Source organism: Hippoglossus stenolepis, chromosome 4 (assembly GCF_022539355.2).
Source record: "Hippoglossus stenolepis isolate QCI-W04-F060 chromosome 4, HSTE1.2, whole genome shotgun sequence".
In the NCBI taxonomy this organism is placed as follows: Eukaryota; Metazoa; Chordata; class Actinopteri; order Pleuronectiformes; family Pleuronectidae; genus Hippoglossus; species Hippoglossus stenolepis.
Window position 1 is genome coordinate 26,987,866 of NC_061486.1, and position 20,761 is coordinate 27,008,626.

At 39.7% G+C, this 20,761-nt stretch overlaps 2 protein-coding genes across 5 annotated transcripts; one reads left to right on the forward strand and one right to left on the reverse strand.

The window, feature by feature from the left end:
* The first annotated feature begins 322 nt into the window (after positions 1-322).
* Positions 323-7,413, forward strand: tekt1 (tektin 1). 2 transcript variants are annotated; one of them, XM_035153984.2, is made up of 8 exons: positions 323-455; positions 1,478-1,656; positions 1,740-1,905; positions 3,359-3,487; positions 3,645-3,791; positions 3,967-4,192; positions 5,307-5,503; positions 5,843-7,413. In XM_035153984.2, exons 2-8 carry the CDS (start codon positions 1,497-1,499, stop codon positions 6,000-6,002), a joined length of 1,185 nt encoding a protein of 394 aa, XP_035009875.1. In that variant the 5' UTR covers positions 323-455; positions 1,478-1,496; the 3' UTR covers positions 6,003-7,413. The 2 variants fall into 2 exon arrangements, with proteins under 2 accessions (XP_035009875.1, XP_035009876.1); XM_035153985.2 differs by having other exon boundaries at positions 327-426.
* inpp5ka (inositol polyphosphate-5-phosphatase Ka) lies at positions 6,553-19,630 on the reverse strand. 3 transcript variants are annotated; one of them, XM_035153983.2, is made up of 14 exons: positions 19,477-19,630; positions 19,042-19,146; positions 15,932-16,036; positions 15,732-15,840; positions 15,390-15,506; positions 13,622-13,797; positions 13,418-13,529; positions 13,180-13,289; positions 13,045-13,071; positions 11,380-11,605; positions 10,282-10,419; positions 10,113-10,196; positions 9,932-10,036; positions 6,553-9,832 (listed from the first exon to the last, which is right to left on the reverse strand). In XM_035153983.2, exons 2-14 carry the CDS (start codon positions 19,095-19,097, stop codon positions 9,752-9,754), a joined length of 1,446 nt encoding a protein of 481 aa, XP_035009874.1. In that variant the 5' UTR covers positions 19,098-19,146; positions 19,477-19,630; the 3' UTR covers positions 6,553-9,751. The 3 variants fall into 3 exon arrangements, with proteins under 3 accessions (XP_035009874.1, XP_035009872.1, XP_035009873.1); XM_035153981.2 differs by lacking the exons at positions 19,042-19,146; positions 19,477-19,630 and adding an exon at positions 16,528-17,594; XM_035153982.2 differs by lacking the exons at positions 13,045-13,071; positions 19,042-19,146; positions 19,477-19,630 and adding an exon at positions 16,528-17,585.
* Positions 19,631-20,761: the final 1,131 nt, after the last annotated feature.

The following is a 20,761-nucleotide window of genomic DNA, read 5'->3' on the forward strand; positions in this document are numbered from 1 at the left end:
TGGGTGTCCTCAATACTTGCATATCATTCCCCTCTAGCTCCCCCTACACCTATATTATATTATAATATATTATTATATTATTATATATATATAATAATATATATAATATATTATCCCCCTACACATTTCATATCATTAAGGAAAAACAGTTTCTTGGCTGAGTACATATACATGTACATGTACATATACATATGCGTCATATATGTATATGTACGAAGCCTACATGTGTATATATATTGTGTCTGTGTGTGTCTGTGTGTCTGTGTGTGTGTGTGTGTGTGTGTGTGTGTGTGTGTGTGTGTGTAGATGACGTCAGCTCCGGTAAAATGACCCGTGTCCGTCCATGACACGTTGTTGCCATAGTAACCATCTGTGTTGTTCTACTACGGGAACTCAGAGCAGAGGAGGATAAAACGGTTTGATTTTGTAAGTTTGTTTAAGCCTCACGGAACAAGGTAGGTGTTTGGTCGATGAAGACACATGTTTGTTTCTGTAATGCTAGTAGCTAATAGCCAGAAAACACACGTTTCTGACCAACTAGCTAGCTTAACCCTTTGATACACAACATCGGTCAAAAGTGACGCGGCTCAGTTTTTATTTTCTATGTCTTTGCAGTGAATAAATGTATTTTATCATTTCATATTCTAAGCATTCATTAAATTTTTTTTTTTGATTACCAGAAATCATTATTTTCCTTTTTCCTTTCTTACTTTATAAACAGACATGTTTTTACATCACTTTTACAAAAAACGACCCATACAGTATGTATTCACTACGGAACACCTGTCATTTGCTTTTGTACATCTGATGCATGTTAGTCTTATTTTACAATCCATTACTAGTGAGAAAGAGAAATATGAACAATACTAACTAGCTGTTAGCTAGCTAGCTTCTTTTCTGGCTAGCTAACCCACAGGAGAAGGCTCATTTGATGACATAGAAGAATAAGCTATAAAGGAATATAACAAAGAAACACCCAGCCATGCATGAAATAACATAGGAAATGAATATGGGTAATTTTTGACCTATGTTGTACATTAAAGGAGTTTGCATAGCTTGTGTATCAAAGGGTTAAGTAAAGTTAGTGCTCACTGTATCGTGTGTGTTTGTTAACGATAGGAAGCTAGCGACAGTAAGTGATGTATCACAGATGTTTATTGAAAGAACTCATAAGGCCCGTTGTTTTTTAAATCAAACATTTCATATCAAACTGTTTCTTGGCTGATATTCGTCCACTTTAAAGAAAATTACTTAAGCAGTAGTTTCCTATGACTCTTGAATGATAAACATCTTTCACTTAAATAGACATTTGGGGAATTTGGCTGTATTTGTTATTATTATCATCATTATTACAAAAAAAATGTCCATTATACGTTGTTTGAAGTTTGAAAGTGTGTTAACTTATGACCTGCTTTAACAGAATTACATTTATTGTACAAATTTGACAAAAATTCATATTATGTTGTGGTGAATGCAGGAGTTAAAACTACAGCAACATGGACCAAAGCACTCCTCAGCAAACAGCTCCTCCCGATCTCAAGAGTATTGAGGTCACGAGGAAGCAGTCAGAGCTCTTCAGTGGAGAATGTATGAGGCTGATCCAAGAGACTCATAAAGCATCGAAACGCATGCATCATAATGACAACATACAACTTGGTGAGTAGGCGACAATGTCTGTGATTAGTGAGGAGGGTTGATGTTCAGGCTTTATTGCAGCACTTTATTCATCTGCTTCTCAGATCAGAGGGTCAAAGACATCCAGTTCCTGAAGAGGGAGTTGGAGCTGAAGTTGGAGGAGATCATTGAGGAGATTGATACCCTCACAGCATTCCAGAGCAGAGTGGTGAAGGCGCTGGAGGCCTGCAAGGAGCCTCTGAGGGTCACTACTCTCTGTCTGGAGGAGAGGTGAGGCTGGAAGATGATGGACTAAAGAGGAACAATTAATTACAGTGAAGTGATGTAAAAGATCCCAACCACACATTGGGCGAGAAGTCTATCAGAGAACCAGTTTTCCTCAGATTACAATTACAGAATTGCCTTGCTCTCAGTATCACAATATATCGTAACACAACGAGACATAACTCCTGTATCATGATACTTATCATAACGAAAAATTATTTCAGATACAGAGATCTAATGTAGTGTTTGGATACTTCCTAAATGTCCCTTGCCGCATATACTGTATATCTTTTGTCTTACTGATTTGGAAAGCATCTTTAGTTTTCAGGAACTCAGTCTAAAGTTTCTACACTAAACTTATGCATAAATGATAACACTTTATAGGGAAATTCCTGCACCGGACCTTCCTCGATCAATGTAAAGCCTTTATGTCACATCTATCATCCCATTCTGTTCAATAGGCCTTTTTATTGCAGATATTTAAACTTGTCAGACACTGTGTAACTAATAATGTGGTACACTTGTGCACCTGAATGGAACAGAGCCATCATTACTGTCATCATGAGTTGCGCCTGTGCATTTTATGCCATCAGGTCATATTATCTTAGATTTTACATTAGGTGTACAGGGGAAGCACGGTGATGAAATGGTTAACACTGTCGTCTCACAATGTGAAGGTTATTAGTTCATTAATAATGAATCAGTTGTTAGTTTTAATCCCAGTTTGGCTGGGCCCTCTCTGTGTGGAGTTTGCATGTTCTTGCCGTGTCTGCCTGGGTTTTGTCTGTGTACATTGGCTTCCTCCCACAGTCCAGATACTTGAGTAAGAATCAGAATTAGGGTTTTATTGTACGGTTACACATGGAATCTACTTTTGTTGTAAATGGTCAATCTGTTGTACGTTTGTGCATTGGCAAAAATATAAAAATGGGGATCACTATTAGAAGGTTATTAATACTAGAAATAGAGATGTAAAATATGAAAGTTAGATATGTGCAATTTGAGCGTTTGTACAGTGAGACATTATTAGCCAAGGAAAGTTCAAATTCCATCCTCACAGGTTCGGACATTTATGCAGATTGGGGTTAGATTAACTGGAGTGAATGGCTGTTTGTCTCTGAATGTTGGCCCTGTGATGGAATTAGTTACCTCCCCACAAATGTCAGCTGGGATTGGTTCCAGCACGTCCCCTGGACCCTCAAAGGAAAAACGGCAAAGAGAATGGATGTATGGATAAGTTCTACAGCCTTCATGATCTATGGCTGGATGCTAACAGAGGATGCAGACATGAGACAAATGAAGTTAAAAGCATTTGTCCAACAGCAGAATCAGGGCAACAACATCAGCAAATAAAGTTTGAATCTGAAGATTGAGAAGATTTGTGCAATTTTTTCCGGTGCAGCTGCAGGATGGATATGCAAGTGATAAAAGCCTTATTAATGTATTCTGTTTCCTGCAGGATTAACCGTCCTACCACTGAGACCCGGCAGGATGAGGTGAACAGAGAGCTGCAGAAGGAGGGGGATGCTGCAGAGGGGGCGGCTACCCTCCTGCAGCGTGTAGTGGAGCAGATCACTGAGCAGATTCGGTAAGAGAGATGGACGAGGTGTGACTGTGTGGACTCAAATGTATGCAAACCTTTTAGATTTTTGAATGTTTATTGTCTTGAAAACCAGCAAGAACATCAAATCACTGGCTAGAGTTGACAGTAAAATCAAGACAGAACATATTGTTTTGTGTTCCAGACTGAACCAATCTGCCAAGTACCATTTAGAGGAAGATCTGAAGGAAAAGTATCAGGCTCAGTGCATCGACCACACCTGCACCCTCATGACCATCAATTCCATCAAAAACCAGCTGGAGTCCAAAAAAACCAACAGTATTTTGCCGAGGTGAGCTACGACGATCTTTACCCTGTGAAGTTGAAAATATTTGGAGGATTTGAAATCATTGTCTGGTCTCTCATTTTCTCCTCAACATTTCCACACTCTGCAAATGCACCAAATGAAATGTACTGTATGTTCCAGGTCTTCAAAGGTGTTGTTTTCACATGTCTCCGTCTCTCAGCTCGGCAGTGACTCCTCAGCAGTGGGAGAACACCTCAGAGATGAACATAGCCAAAGCGGAGCGGCAGAAGACCAACTCGCTTTCACTACGGGCCTTCGCGGAGTCTGTCCTGGAGCAGACGGCTGCTGACATGCAGAAGCAGGTCCAGGCTACAAAAGTAGCCTTTCAGCTGAACGTCAATCAAATCAAGTCTGCCAAGAACCAGATGGAGGGTCAACTGAGCAAGGTAAAGGGAAGAGCAGAGGAGGGGTGTGGTGTATATTTGGCAGAGAGAGCGAGTGAGGTGAGAGGAAACAAATTCAGGCAGAAGGAGGCATATGTTATAATTATAATTAGAGTTTTGTAAAGTTGGTTTGATTTATCATTTCAATATCCTGCTTTTATTTTAAAAAAATGACATTTCTGGATTGACAGGTGGAAAATAATGTGACAGATTTTTGTCCTAGTAAAAAATTGAATTTAACAGGAATCACAGTGGAGTTGATACTTTAAAAGACATGAAGTTTCATTTTTATTATTATAAAATGATCACTACACAATATATAAGGTTACTGTTATGTGACAGGCCATGATACTGCATTCACAAAATGTTTATTTGTTGGCTTAAACTATTTAAAATGGTCGCTGGTGTCAAAACACAACTTTAATGTAAATGGTCCATCTACTAGAAAAGTCGAGTTTCTCTGCAAAAAGTGGCAGCTAAATATTTAATATAAATGCTTAAAGGTAATGTACCAATAACACAAGTAGGTAGATGTAATAAATCAGAAAGCTGACCCAATAATGACAGTTACACATATTTAAGTGTACTAACGTTAGCCACTATAAGCTACTGGTCACACCCCATCGGCGTGTGTTTTGTGGCTAATGAATTAGATTTTTTACACAAATCATTTATTTTGTCATTCAGACTAAAGTAAGACTTTAAACAGTATCTTAGTGTCAATAGTCAGCTCATGGTTCATCACTAGTGGATGTAAAAATCATCATGCTGTGTTGTTACAACCTAATAACAAAAAACCCAATGTGGTTATAGTCTCTTAGTAATATTGTATGATAAAATGGTAAAATATATTATTTTTAAATAGAAATATAATGTGATCATAATAAATGAATGTTTTCTTTTAAATAGATTGGAGTTGCATTACAAATACATTCAGTTGTTTGTTTTACTTCATCTTATTTGCTCAAGAATTTATTTGTACTGTTTTTTTCATTTTTTCAATGGTTTTGGTCCTGTTTTGTGTCCAAGTAGCAGTAGCTTGATATAACCTTTGTGCAAATGTACCAGTAAGTGTTAATACTGGTTGAACCTGGTGTCAAACGTCCGTCCTCTCTAGATTCTGTCGGAGTTTTCCAGCATTCAGAGGATCCGAGAGGATCTCCAGGTGGCCATCACACAGAAGGAAGAGTTCCTGAGTCTGGCCCAGGCCCGGGTGGATTTGCGTCACCAGAGGCCTGACAGAGAGCGATGTCACGATCCGGCGCAGATGCAGCTCCTCACTGAGGTCCAGCAGCTCAAAGCCCACATCAGCAAGTAAGACCTGGCACTCTCACGTCTCATGTGAAGAGAAGATTCATTAAAAAAGTGAAAAGATACCTGTGTGGATACACAGATGTTATAGCTGCTAATTTAAAGAAATCTAGTAATAATAACAATAGGAATACATTATTATAATAAAATGGAAAATTTAACAAGTCAACCATTATGAGTAGAAATATAAAACCAACGAAATATTGATTACTTGATACCATATTTTTGATGTCTGTGCAGTTTTTTGAAAAACACTTGCTCCTACTTTCTTGCTGTCCTTCTCATATACGCTGGTGTCTTGTTAAGAGATCTAACCAAGTCTCTGTATCTCTCCAACTTCAGACTGCGTGAGGCAGTGGCCCAGTCAGAGGAGGCACAGTGTGCTCTGGTTCGCTGCCAGCGCGAGTTGCAGGAACACATCAACATGAAGGCCACCTCTCTCTACGTCGATGAGGTCACCTGCGCCCAGCACAGGGAGTCCATTGTCATACACAACTTCTGAACAGTCAGCAACAGGAGAGCTCTGCACATGACTGTGGTTTCTTTCACAATGCAGCATTTATATGAAATTAAGTTTGAATTTTGTGATATTATATTTGTAGTAGTATGGTCTAAACTGGGTTTGAAATTTTTTTTCTTGATTCATTTTGATTTGATTTGATTTGATGATTATTCTGGCTTCAATCCTATTCTTTAGTTTGTTCCCCTCATAAAATATATATCTCTCTCCATCTATCTATAAATACACAATCACAAATCTCATTGGTGAATTCAAATTGTATCTGCTGTTTGATGTAGGAGTTCATTAATGAATAAAATATCCCCATATTTAATTTAAAGGTCCAGTATATCGGATTTAGGGGGATCTATTGGCAAAAATGAAATGTTCTATTCATATTGTCTTCATTAGTGTATTATTATTCCATTTCCTTAGAAGGAGCTCTATAGGAGCAGGTCCTCCTCCATGAAGTCCACCATATTACTACACCGTAGGAACATGGTGGTGCAATATGTACATACATACATACATACATATAAACATACACACAAAGTAATCATATATAAGTACTTTAATATTTACCATACATTTGTTGGTTCTGTTCCAGTACATTTCGTTACTTCACTACTTGAGAAAATATGTTTCTCTTTAGTTCAAAAAATAAAATAAAATAAACAGCTAATATAATTCATTTCAGCAAGCCAGTAACATTCAGCAAAAGAGAGCGGAAAGTTCAGAACAGCAATACTAAAAACCAAAAGCTCTCCTAAAACCACGCCATGTTATGATAAAATAATCTAATGTATATTAATGATACACATTGTATCAAAATTGAGCAGCATAGTAAAGTACAGTAAATGTAAAGCGACAATCATTTCAAAGGCACTTGCTGAATCCTAATTTTTCTCTTAAAACACACCAATAATAATAATGAGTAAAGCTGTCCGTACTTATTCATTACAATCATCAGTGTAACATATGAAGTTGTCCATCTGACTGTGATGCCACAAACAGTACTTCTACGGGAGGATTACTATAAAACTGAAGAAATGCTGGTAGGTTAACGAGGCAGCAAGCTGAAAATGAGTCATAAGCAATCTTCAAAAAGTCAAAGTTTTATTTTATATATCTATGTTTTCAAGTTCTCCAGGAGCAACCACGTTTATTTTACAATACCATGAGGAGAAAATCTAAACTTATACATCTTTTCTTATCTTCCTAGAACAGTCCACTCACACAGCAAAGTAACCTACTCTGTTAACCTACAAATATTTCAATTGAAAAACATTTAAAACCACAAAAAGGTCCAGCTTTCAAAACACAGCAATCACTTCAGGATAGGAAACATATTAAATTAGATCATCTTCCGTTTTTTAAAGGAATTCTTCACTTCATAAATTTGAATTTCACTTCATTTCTTCCTTAAAAAGGTTTTTTCAGTCATTATCGAGTACCTAAAACCACGTCAGTCAAATCTCTGAAGTGTGTGGGGTCACCAAACAAAAGTGCCATTTCAGTTTCCTCTCACATTGAAGTAGAGTAGGCCAAGATTCAACAAAGAGCATAAAATGTCACACACATGTCTCTCTGTGATTCACATGTTTTGTAGAAGATCGTGATATTTGACCCATTTAATCCTCATTTATAAGACTCTGGATCCTGGCAGCTGACAGAGCTACCAGCTCCCTGGTGGTAATGAGATCTGTGACTGAACAACTTTATGTTCAGTGGTTCTACAAACTTCAACAGTTTGAGGTAACATTTGCTGGTTATACAGTGACTCGCTCTTAATTTTAAATACACCAGTTCTTTTTGACAATTCTCTCCCAAAGATACGAAGCTCTGATTTCCCCTTTAACAGGAAATCCTATTTAATTCAAAGCTTTAGGACAGACTCAACTGAACACATGGGAACTTAAGCCTAAGTTAAGTTAAGACATACTAGTTACGAGAGTGATTCAACGATAGCCATCTCTTTATGTTTGCTAATTCAGCAGTGAACAGTTGCTTCAGCAGTGAACAATGCATTAACCTTGTTAGCAATTGTAAACACAAATGGCCAATGGGCTTTGTTAACTTTGCATTTCCCTTTTCCTTTTATTCATTGTAGTAGGTTTGTTCTCAACTTACTTAAACTTCCAGCTTTTCCTTCAGCCTCATGAAGGCAGCTCTGACAGCATTTGGAGGTTTTCAAACTTTTGATCATTAACACAGCCTTTAACCTTGAACTAATGCATTGAACTGTTCTCACAAAGCAGCAGGCCGTAACACATCCTACAACATACTTACCCTACTACTTTTTCATTACATCTAGCTCAGGGCTTTTCAATCTAACACTGTTCACCCCCCACAGACTTAATCAAGTGCGAGATGTGAATGAGTTACCTGTAGGCTACAATTTGAACCCGTTATTTTGAAAGTGAATTTGTTTACATTTTGGGAAATTAGTACCGTCAAAATGTATATGCTGAAGTAGATATTAACACTTCCTGTTTGCGATGTACCCATTGGTGTTCAGACAAATATCATTGACTTACAATTGACACTGAAGAAAATTTTGAAATGTTATGAGTCTCAGGCAAGTCCAGGAGTTATTAGGAGTGACTTTGAGATGGAAATTAGAGATGATAGCAGGGGAAGATATGAAATATCTGGAAGTAAAAGTCAAAGCCTCTGAGTCTAAACTGAACTCTTAGTACTCTTACAGGCTGAATGAGCTTTATATCGCAGCCAATGACTTCACATATAAAGATGGATGACATGACAGTTTTTAAAAGTGGAGCCAAAACCTTATGATTGCCCCCTGGTGGCTGGCTGCAGGTTACCAACACACACACCCTCCATGTTAGCAGCTGGGAAATGGACCAAGCTAAAAAGTCAAAACACACACCAAATAAATGTTCCTTAAGATGATTTCTATAATTTTAGGTAGTTCTTATCCCACTGACGTGTTTCTTTTCTGATAAATTCATTAGTTATTGATGCTATAAAACAGGGTGAAATGTTATGATTGACTGCTGAGATTGATTTACAATTGGTCGGGCAGGTATCAGCATGACCTTGATAGTGCAGCTACATACTACTGCACAGACTCTGGCTTTAGTTAACGTCACCAGCACAAGATAGAAGCCTCTGTGTCTGAGATATTTTGGTTACATTTTTGTACTGTGGGGAGGAAGTAGAGACAAGTCGCCCATCTCTATATACAATCACCTCTGGTCTCAGCCTCTGCTGAAACTCCATGTGCAGATCATTTTGATAAACAGGCCAAATACAAAGGTCAAACTACATTAAGTAACCTGAATGCACCCACTCCTTTCACCTGACATTCACTGTTGTACCACATTTTAGCCCACAAGATAAAGCTGGCAGTTCTTTGCTCCGACTAAAGCCAAATTAAGTCTAAGTTTCCAGTGTAATGTGCCCAGTCTCAGGTTTTCAGTCAGTGGGCGAAGGATTAATGTTTTCTGCTTTGCCTTTAGTCAGAGCTCAGCCTCTGGTTAACACACATAGAGAGAATGTGACCATAGGAACCAGTTGTAGAAAAAGGTGTACTGACCACAGGGGTGTTAAGTAGCCACTCCAGTAGCATTAGAGAGGCCAGTGGGGCATTTCCTAATCTGCTCTTTCACTGACAGGTGAAAAAGCACAGTTATGAAAAACTTGGTCGTTGTTCAGGAAATCCAGGCCCAAACTGTTTCATCTCTACACTATATCACAGCTATGACTCCTGGAGATCAGTCTCAAACACCTTAACTTGCTACAATTTGGTCTAGTCTGTTAATCTGGTCATGTAGCAAGCCTTCCTCATTGGCTACCTTGGACTCGTGGACCTAAAAGAGAAAGAGGCAGATCACCCTGGAGCTTTATGAACAAGACCAGGTACTTTGTTTAAATCAGATTAAACAAATTCTAATACATCATTCACTCACCTTGAATGGTTCACTGATTCCAATGATGCCCCGCAGAGTATTACTGTAGTAGCACAGCACACACTCTCCTCCCTGCACAGGGATTTCCTCTTTACTAACATAAACCTACAGAAACAGAGACACACTCATTAAACTGTGGGAGGTTTCTCGTCTTTTTACTCATTGGTGCACAATCTACTACCTGTATGACTTCTTCATTGAAAGCCACCTCATCGTCTTTGACCCACGTGTAGGTGATGTAGTCTGTCAAACTGGAGAATCCAACCTGAATGTCATACAAACATTTATGACTCACCTACTGCAATATCAAATTTAAGCTGGCATTGGTTACCTGGTGTTGCTAAACCGACCTTATAAAGTCCAATCCAGTCCCATGTACTAGAGGGGAATGGCTGCAGAGGGCTGTAAAGGACCATGGCATCAATGTCTGCGCTCCATTCGCCTTCCGCCTGCAGATGCACGAGAGGAGTCTCGTTCATCTTCCTCAGCTGGATGAGAGGAGAAATAATCTTCTGAATCAATACAGTTTTAGGTTTGATAGTAAATAAGTACACAAATGAATCTGTGCAAAGCAAGTGCATGTACATTTCAAGTGGGGGATCTGGAAACAGAAAGGCAACACTAATAACTAGTCAGGAAAAGAAGCAAGAGCAGTTAGACAGTCTGATCAAGAGCATGCCAAGCCACAGCCTCGCAACAGGTGATGGCTACGTACGTAGAGCCGCTCTGCTGTGTATTCAGCAGCTAAACTGTAGGTTTGTGTTAGAGATAGAGTATAACATCGTAAACAGTAGAAACAATGGCAAAAGATAGTATGAAATTAAAACCCCAGTTGCAATATAGAGCAATTATCCTTTAAAATCAACTTCCAAGACTGGGAAAACACAATAACAAAGTTTTCATATTGTTAATAAATCACAGACATTACATTCAAAAGGCAAAACATTGAGAGGTCACATTTGACCACCAAATTCTAATCAGGTCAAGTGAACTTCGTTAAAATTTTGAGGAAATTTCCTCAAGGTGTTACTGAAATGTTACGTTCACAAGACCAAAAATGTTTTTGTGAGGTCGCAGTGACCTTAACCTTTGACCACCAAAATCTAATCAGTTAATCCCTGAGTCCAAGTGAGGTCTCAAAAATGTGAAGAAATTCCCTCAAGGCGCTCTTGAGATTTGTGTTCACAAAAATGCGACTGATGGATGGACAACCTGAAATCAAAATGGGGCCACTTGCTGTTGCCAGCGCAAATTTGTTTTTGTAAGAGATTGTGGGATTCATTTCAAATAAACCAAAATTTATAGGTTCATGGTAACAGAACATATTGCGGACTGCAACAGTGTGACTTATAGATATGTTAAGACATTTTATAGAGCAAAAACATTTAAGGATTGTTAATTGTATCTGTATCATTGTGCAGAGCACAGTCAGTGTTACAGTTTCTCACCTCCAGTGTGAAGATGCCAATGACAGGCTTGTGGTCACTGATGCTAAACTCCATGTTGCTGGTGTACAAGTCCTGCCTAATCCTCAGAGGGTACTCCTCATCCTCCTCCAGCTCCTTGACCTTCTTCACTACCTCCGAGTTGTCATCTTGTTTATCAGAGGTTAGGTCTTTGGGCCTGAGCCGCCACAGGATCCTGTCTGTCCATGCAGGTTTGCGTTTCTTTCCACTGGACAGGTGGGCAACACATGACAAATGCAACAGAGAGGAAAGGGCTTCAGTCAGGAAATGCATTAAAAGATTTATAGCAAGAATCACCACTGTTGTCAGGCCCTGGATGATGAATGAGAAAGTGAGAAAATTGAGTTTTTGTTTTTAAATTGGGACTCTCCACGTTCTAAAGGTTCATTAGACACCATCAGAATGACATATCTAAAATGTATTTACCAGAACTGAATATCTTAAATCACCTAAGAACACTTCACACTGTCATACAGACATTAGTATGCATGATGCTTTGGTCTTTGATACAATTAATGTACATAGCGACAAAATCAAACAATGTCACATAGACAATGTGACATTGTTTAAAAAGACTGTACAGACTATACAGTACATATTGTTATTGAGCATGCACGTTAGCTGTTATGTAGCAGCTTTTCTGTTTCAACACTTTTACATTAACAACAGTACGTTAAATGTGGGTTAATGTAGACCACTGATTGCTATTTAAAGGCACCCCGTAGAGTTTTTTTATGAAATAAAAGTTTCCTTTATTTTTAGTTTCTCACAAAACCCATTTAGTTAAACCCTTAATAAATATGCTGTATGCCTTCTCCACTTCATTTGTTGAGATTTTCTTTTATTTGATAATCTGTAAAGTTATGCAAACATTCCTTAATCTCTGATTTTTGTGTATTATCATTTCCACCGGTCATCAGTGAAATAGTCTGAACTAGACATAAAGATAATATTGCTACTTAATAGCCACTAGTGGTCATAAACTATACAGGGTACATTTAACAACAATATCATCTCCTGAGCTCCTGAATACTGCTTGAGCTCAGACAGTATTCAGTAATACAACAAGCTTTCCAGTCTTTTCTTATCAGGGACAACCTGATATTTGACTGAAAAGGCTGTTAGTTTTTTGCTTGTTTCATCTGCAGCGTGTTACAGATAAAAAACATCCTTGTTAATCCTGTAAAAACATGTTCAAAAGTCACAACCAATGGCTGTACAGTATATAAAGATGGACAATGCTTCTGCACTTCCTCTGGATGTATAAAAATGAAGTTAACATATCTCACATACAGTAACCTCCATCTTGCGCCTTTGACGTCATTTTGAGATCATCATCAAAAATCTGATTAAAATCTTAAGAGGAAACATGAGCCCATGAACATACTTCAGTGTGATAAGAACTACCTTAAAAAAGTTTTCAGCATGACCTATACTGCAGGCTGCCACTAGGGCGATCCGGATGATTTGGTTTCACTTTTAGAAGCTGTCATTTCGCCCATCTCTATATACTGTCTATGGTTCCAGCAGGAAACGAGTATACTCCTTGCATGTTAAAAGTTGTGTATACGCAAATACTGCAGTGGTGGATTAAAAAAGGGTTAACCTGAATGGAGATTTGGATAAAAATGGACTTTGTGCTCTTACTTAAAGCCAAACCATGTCTTGTAGAGCCTGTGAAGTTGAAAAGAGGTGTAGATGAAATATATACAAAAGAATATTTTAAGAAGCAGGTACTAAAGATAGGGGGGATTTTAAAAAGTACATTTATGAGTAACTTGCCTGCTGTCATAAGTATCAGAGTTCAAGTCAAACTTGTACGTGGGTTGAAAGTCCAGAGGGCCTTCCTCAAACTCCTGAAGTTTCTGTTCTTTCTTCTTCATCATGATCAACTGCACAGGACAACACAAAATCAAACACACCATCCATTAAAGCTGGTGTACAACTGAGACCTGAGCCTTTCACATGAGCTGGAAATAAGTTTCCTGTAAATATGGGGATGATTCTTTAAGTGTCAAACCTGGTCTTTGCTCCACAGCAGGTTGTAGGTTTGATTGTTGATACAGGTGCGGACAAAGTGCATGCCGTGGTCCTGAATTCGGAAGTTGAGATCGCCAAACCAAAAGACCAGACTTAAGATACGATGAGATGAAGCTTCATATTAGCCATAATGAAACATTTTTATGGGTAAAGTGGAGATTGGTTATTCTATGCAGCTGCTTACTTGTGGTCAGCAATTCTTGGAGTTTTTTTACATGCAAACGTTTGCGTGTCCATGATGTACTCAAACTCATCCACTCTCTCAGTGGCATATTTCATATGAGCAGCCAAATGACAGTTGAGAAAACAGAGCATGTGGCCATAGAAAGACAAACGGATGGAAACACCACCTTTGTTCCCCTGAGAGACAAACAGGCAGAGATTAGAAACAGGAACAACCACGAGTTCTGTTTAACTAGCATCACCCTTTCCACTTTTAAAGGTCCAGTGTGTAAGATATAGGTGAAATGATCTATTGACAGAAATTTGAATATAAAATAATCCTAGTGATGTTTTAACTAGTGTGTTTCATCTAAATTGAATGAATTGTTGTTTTTCTTCACCCGAGAATAGACCCTTTAGATTCAAATACTTTATATTTACATCGGGAGCGGGTCCTCCTCTACGGAAACCGCCATGTTTTTTACAGTAGTAAAAACTGCAAAAACTAAACACCTTTTGAGTTTTTATGACAATTGAAGGCTTCCACAGGTTCTCTTTCATGTTTGGAAGTGGAGAGTGAGGTGAGGGGTATTCAGCTGATACATGAAACTTCACCATTAGATGTCACTAAATTCTACACACTGGATCTTTAAGCCACATAAGAAATGTACCAGTGTATTTACAACTATGACAAAAAGACATAACTATCAACTTATAACAAGTGCAAAAAACTGCTCATGAGCTACTTTTGATATTTCCTAAAAATTAAGATGAGATTTAAAACATTTACTTCTGTTTCTGTGGTTTGGTTTTGACATATGTTAAACAGAGATTTTATTCCATTCCCTATTTAAAGGGGAACTGCAAAGATTTTACACAGCACAGTCTCTTTAAAGGGTTTGTGTGGCAAAAAGTGGCAAAAAGCCCTTTGTGGTTCTAGAGGAAGCTTCATGGGTGAAGTCGGATAAATGGCCTAAAGGGATATCACTTGGGTCAGCATTAGTTGAAGCAGCTTTGAAAAAGAAAAAAAAGCTGATTAAGTGATTACGTTGCATTGTGGGTAATCTAAACAACAGGCAGGTTTTAATTTGGGAGAGGAGGGAGAGAGACCAGGAACAGTTGGGTAACCATCATATTTAAGCCTGGTCAGACCGGTTGTTATAATGAAAATAATAAGACATATGGAGAAAGCAGGAGATTCACCAGTCAGACGTGTTCACAACAACAAAGAAATCTGTATGCTGAGGGGTAGTGCAGCAGGCAGGACTTAACGTCATAATGCTGCTGCGGAGATCAAGTGTTTTTGTTCATAACATCAGCCCATGTGACCAAACATTCGGTGGTCATTCCAAATTGACATCTTCAGCGTCTTCTACATGTGAGAATACAGCAGGAGATTGTCCAGATTAACTGCAAGTGAGTGGGGGCATTGATGTTGTTTCTAACACTCAACAGATGCAAAACGGAAAAACAAAATGAATACACCTCTTTTGCATCCTGAGATATTTGTATTCTTTTTGTTTTGATTTTCAGTTATGCATGTAGAAACAACATCAATGCCCCCACTCAGTTGCAGTCAATTCTCTGGACAGTCTCCTGCTGTATTCTCACATGGGGCTCACTCAGACATTATCAAGTTTTTACTAAGGAGCTGGCAGGAGAAACTCTGTAGAATATCAGCAGCAACTGACTCTGACATTTTGCGTTTCCACATACATCCCCGTGGATAACTTCAGGAGATTACCCGGATTTCAGTGGATATGAAAGCAGCTTGCGTGTGTTTCCGTTACCCAATATCCAAAAATGCCTGTACGTGTGTATGTGGCCTGGATGTTGCTGATGAAGGGGACATGCTGCAGTTTGGAGAAGAAGAGCAGCAGCAAACCCTGCATTCTGATAGAGGACACCTGAAACACACACATGGCCACACTGAGAGTAAACTGCACCAAACTCTCTAAAGTCAGCATTTTATGTAAATCTAGTTGATGGTAATAACTAATCACATAACACTAAAATTCTAGCCATCAAACACTTGCTGAAAAGGAAACAAAAATAAACAATATGTTCCACTATCTGTACTACACTTCTAATATGAGTGCAGGTATAAGAGGGTGTTATGAGAGGTTCTGTACCTTAACGTAATTCCGTGGTGCTAAGATAGACATAAACAGATGACTCCATGGATCATTGAATACAACATCTGACACGAATCTCAGTGGCCCTGAGTACACCTCCTGCAAACTAACACACACACACACACACACTTTTAATTGTGAGTCACTCTTCTGATACCCAGTTATATAACCAAACGTCCGACGTTGTCGCCACCTACCCGATGACGTAGAGGTCCGGGCTTTTTGGGGAGTTCAGATGGAGAAGCAAGGTTACGTCGTCTGGAGGATCAGCTGTGGCCACATTCCACGTCACCATTTGAAGCCTGTGGGCATGGAAGGAAAAAATGTACACAGAATTTCCCACCAAAATATAAATCATCAGTAATAGATTGGTAATGCCCAATGTACATTCAAAGAGCTTCATTAAGTGTTGCACAAACCAAAAAAGGAGCACCAAGTGACAGTAAGCTAAATGCTCTTACAGTATAAGCACTGTGCTGCTACAGTTACCACATAATGAGACATGTCATCCTTGTGCCCAAACTCATAGCATCCATTATACTTAATTTCCCTGCTCTGAAACACATGTTGGACTGGAGGGGTTAATTTACCAAAGATCAAAAGTGTGTTTTGTTGGCCAGATATAATTCAGTCCATTGAAAACACAGAAAATCCATGAAAGAATGTGAAAGAGAAATAGCAACCGAAGTTAACCAGAAGAAAGAGGTAGTCATGCACACAACACACACACACACACTATCGCCACCTCCATCATACAGGAAAGACAAGCGAAGAGGTGACATTGGTTCTCCACCTGAAACGGCCTTTCTTCGGGGTGTTGGCTCTCTTGCCAAAGATGAGGAAGGCGTTATCCAGTGTCTTGACCACTTTCTCACGCAGTTCATCTTTGGTGTCCAAGTCATCCACGCAGGTCAACAGCTGGTTAAGCCGATGGCGCAGAACCAGCTTGCTGCCCGTCGACTGTGTGGCATCGCTGCAGAGGCTTTCAGATCGGACACGTTGTATGTTGCCTAACAGCTGATTGATTTCATCCATTCTCCCTCAAGAATCGATGTTAAAAATTACAGAAGCACAAATACTTGCCAACAAGGACCCCAACTTGTTGGCAGTGCTCCGGTAGAAAAAATTACCCAAAATTTGATGATTGGAAATACGTCTGTACTGCATGAAAGGAATCAAATGAGCGTCAGTGTACGGTTTTGGTGGCTCCTGTAGAATCAAACCGCTGAGTGAAATGAGAGAAGTCCTGGCTTCAGGATTTGGGTGCTCCACATTTGGAGTGATTAGGGAGTTGGTTCATTATTTCCACAAGTCTTCTTTGTCTACTTAAAACCACGTCTAATCTCACTGAAAAATGTTTCAACATGAGGCCTATTAATAAATTATGAAACCAACTTGCTATTTGAGCATTAAAACCTCTGTCCCTTTGCAGGCTGCTGAGCACCCTCCTGGATGGCAACACATTGTTTTTTCCTTCAAATCCGCATTAAGTAGGTATTATTGGGCAACGTAATCCACCAGCCCCAGTGCATTGTTTGCCAGTCTAATGTTTGTAGACTGGCAGACACAGCACTGTGTAGGGTATTGTAATAGATTGAGGGTTTGAAAACTCTTAAACTCACACAGGACAGAGTCAGACTACAATGATTTAAGCAATGAAAAATCGCAACAGAAAATACTCCAGCAAACTATTCTAAGTTATAGTGTATAAATTATGTGCCAAACGTAAATTTCTCATTCCAGATCCCTTAATCCCCAAATTACATGGCCATATTTAGGATTCCACCAACCCAACAGTCTGTGGTGTGTTGTTGCAGATCAAACTAAAGATTAGAATGGCACTCAGTAGAGAGCATACCTTCGCCAAGGCCTGACAGTCCACTAATGAAACCACATTTAATAATGATAAACTTTATTTATATAGATATACTTTTTTAAAACAGAGTTTACAAAGTGCTTTAACAGCAAAGCAGGAACAGTAAATATAGGAAAAATAACAATCAGCAGGATGCAATGTGACAAGGAGGCCAAACAACCACGCTTAGGGGGTCGGACACAAGGTACTGCTCAAATGAAATGATCACTATAGAGCTATGTCACATGAAAACTTGAACACATAAAAGCAGTAATATGACAAAAGAAAATGAACAAATAAAATAAAAGGTGAAAAAGAAAACCGATAACAACACAGTAAAAACTCAACATCACATCAAAGCAAGTCCATAAAAATGGATTTTAAGAAGTGATTTACAACAAGTCACTGACTGTGCGAGCCTCATCTCCTCAGGTAGGCCGTTCCAAAGCCGGGGGTCCCTGATGGCAGAAGCAGGGCCCCCTTTAGTTTTCAACCTCGACTTTGGAACAGCAAGCAGGGCTCCACCTGAGGATCTAAGGCTGCGTGCAGGCAATTAAGGGGTCAACAATTCGGTGATGTAGCTTGGGATCAGACCCTATTTTTATGTGGATCTGTACCAAATTATATCCCCTGGTGGCCACTAACACCTGCTAACATCATCTGGTAGTGGGTAACTTAAATTGTGCAGAAGACCTTCAAACGTACAAGGGATAATTACCATAGTGTATTATATATTTTTTTTAAACACACTCATAAATATCAGTTCTTTAAACATCTCAAATTTTTCTCCATTACGATCCAGGAATTATTCCCTGAAGAATCTACTAAAATGTTGAAAAAAAACTGTAAGAAAGTTAAAGAAAGTGAAAATAAGTTCCTGGATCTGCCCCCTGATCCAGATCCACACCTACATGTAATGGGTTCTTCTCAGACCCATACTGCACCCTTCCACCAAGTTATGTGTTAGCCTGTCCTGTATCTTTAATGTAATCCTGCTCACAAACAACAGACAGACAAACTAAAGCAGACAAAAACATAACTTCCTTAAAAAGACTACAATCTACAATCAAGATTACACAATTCAGTTAAACTGAACACTGACCAGACACCAGATCCCTTATACACCACGGAATTTAGCACAAATCATCACATGAATGAGCTATAAACCCAGTCATTTTACAGCTGTGTCAGTAGAACAACAGTGGTCTTATGACTGAAGTGGAAATGACCTCAAGCCAAGGTCCATTCACAAACCTGCCATATTGATAACATACTGCTGAACTGCACATCTCTCTAAAGCCAGATACAAACCTGAACTCCCACTGTGTTGTCAGGGAACACGTGATCCAAACGAGCTCAAGCCATTTGCTGTATCTCTTCTTTTACTGCGCTATTAGAAGTTAAAGAACACACCTGCAGGTCTGTGTGTGGTTTACATGAGTGCTCACCAACCTGAAGCTGTGTGTGTCGGTGTCTCCCCTCTCCGGCTGCTCCTCCTTCTCCTCCATCTTCGTCTCCACAGCTGGAAGACGATGACACAAACCCACACGATGGCAGCTGCAGTCCGAACCAAGCACAAACACTGATAAATGCAATAATACTGCTTTTGTTCCGTCACACCCAGCTAAGAGTTAGCTAACGATGCTAACAACTTCACTGGGAACTCTGAGAGCGTGACAGCTGTCTTGTGCACGCTTGTTATGACAGCGCTCATAACTTCAGCCAAGCTAACTTCACGAAGCTAAGCTAACATCAACATCATGCCCCGCTACTGTTAGCTGGTAATGTAAACATTAGCTAACAGCTACACTGCGCGGCTAACTGAAGCTAGCTTCCTAGCATCAAACACTTGAACAGTCGAGCTAACTGTGTTTCATCGTGTTCTACCTGGATGTGTGAGCAGACTGGTTTCCGCTGTTTATCTGCTTGCTTACAGACGTGTTTTACACATCGACATAAGCAGGTTGTACAGTAGCTTCTCAGCAGATGGACAGTAAACTGAAGTTGCCCCGCCCCTTATCCGGAAAACACAAGATTCGCCTTCAAATTAAAGTTCCATTGCTTTTAAAATAGCCACTTTTTTCTTTGATTTACTACAAAGTTCATTTTCGAAATTATTGTTTATCCTTTTGTCTGCACTGGATTAAATTTGCCACTTATCCCCATCAACTTTTTAGAAACAAAAAGTAGCTTTTAAGACTAGCTTCAGCTGTAGTTATCGTTTGCAAATTTGGTCAAAAGATCTCGCCATTATAAACTGCCTGACAGAAGGTTCCTCTTCAGTTAGAGTTAAAGGGGACATAGCATGCCCATTTTACCACAAGTTCATATGGTTCCTTGGGGTCTTAATGAAATGTCTGTAACATACTTTGGTCAAAATACCACAAGGATCATTTCAAACAGCACCCTTTTTACCCTGTATAAAACAGCCCTCCACAGAGTGACCTGTTTTGAGTGCCTGTTCCTTTAAATGCTAATGAGCCAGCTCCCCCCTCCCCCCTCTCTCCCCATGATTTTAAACAATATAAATTACATATTTTATAAGATATAAATTATCAAATATGCATCCCATACTTTGTATTCCCCTTCTGTTGTCCTGGAGTTTTAATTTTCCCAATCACATAATTAAATGTCCTCTGCCCATCCACTACAAGCACACAAGCAGAGCACACAAGCAACAGAGAGAGAAAGAGAGGGGTGGGGGGGGGGGCTATGAAGACCATCATTTACCCCCGAACCCCGACATTCAACAGGTACAACAACAAGCGGAGAAAGCAGAATCACGGGCTGACCTTATATATACAGTCTATGGGGCTGACCAGCGCGGAGAAATGCGAGTCCCGTGTGAACAGCCAGGCGGCTGCGTGCTTGAGAACGGCGCTGCGCTGCCTCGCAGCGGCGCTTCAGCGCCCGGTGTAAACCCGGCGTAACGAGTGGGGGGGCTCTGTGTGTTTGTACCAGTGTTACAGTAGTGCTGAACACTGCGGAAGTCTTCCACACTGCTGGCTGTGTAGCGCTGACACAAATTCCAGCTCACGCATGGGAGAGCGAGCGGTCGCGCCCGAGCAACTGCTGCAGCCTCCCAGTCCCAACGATCCAGACAAATGCCTCACTGCCTCCGGTGTAAACCCGGCGTAACGAGTGGGGGGTGGGCCAAGGCCATGTAGGGAGA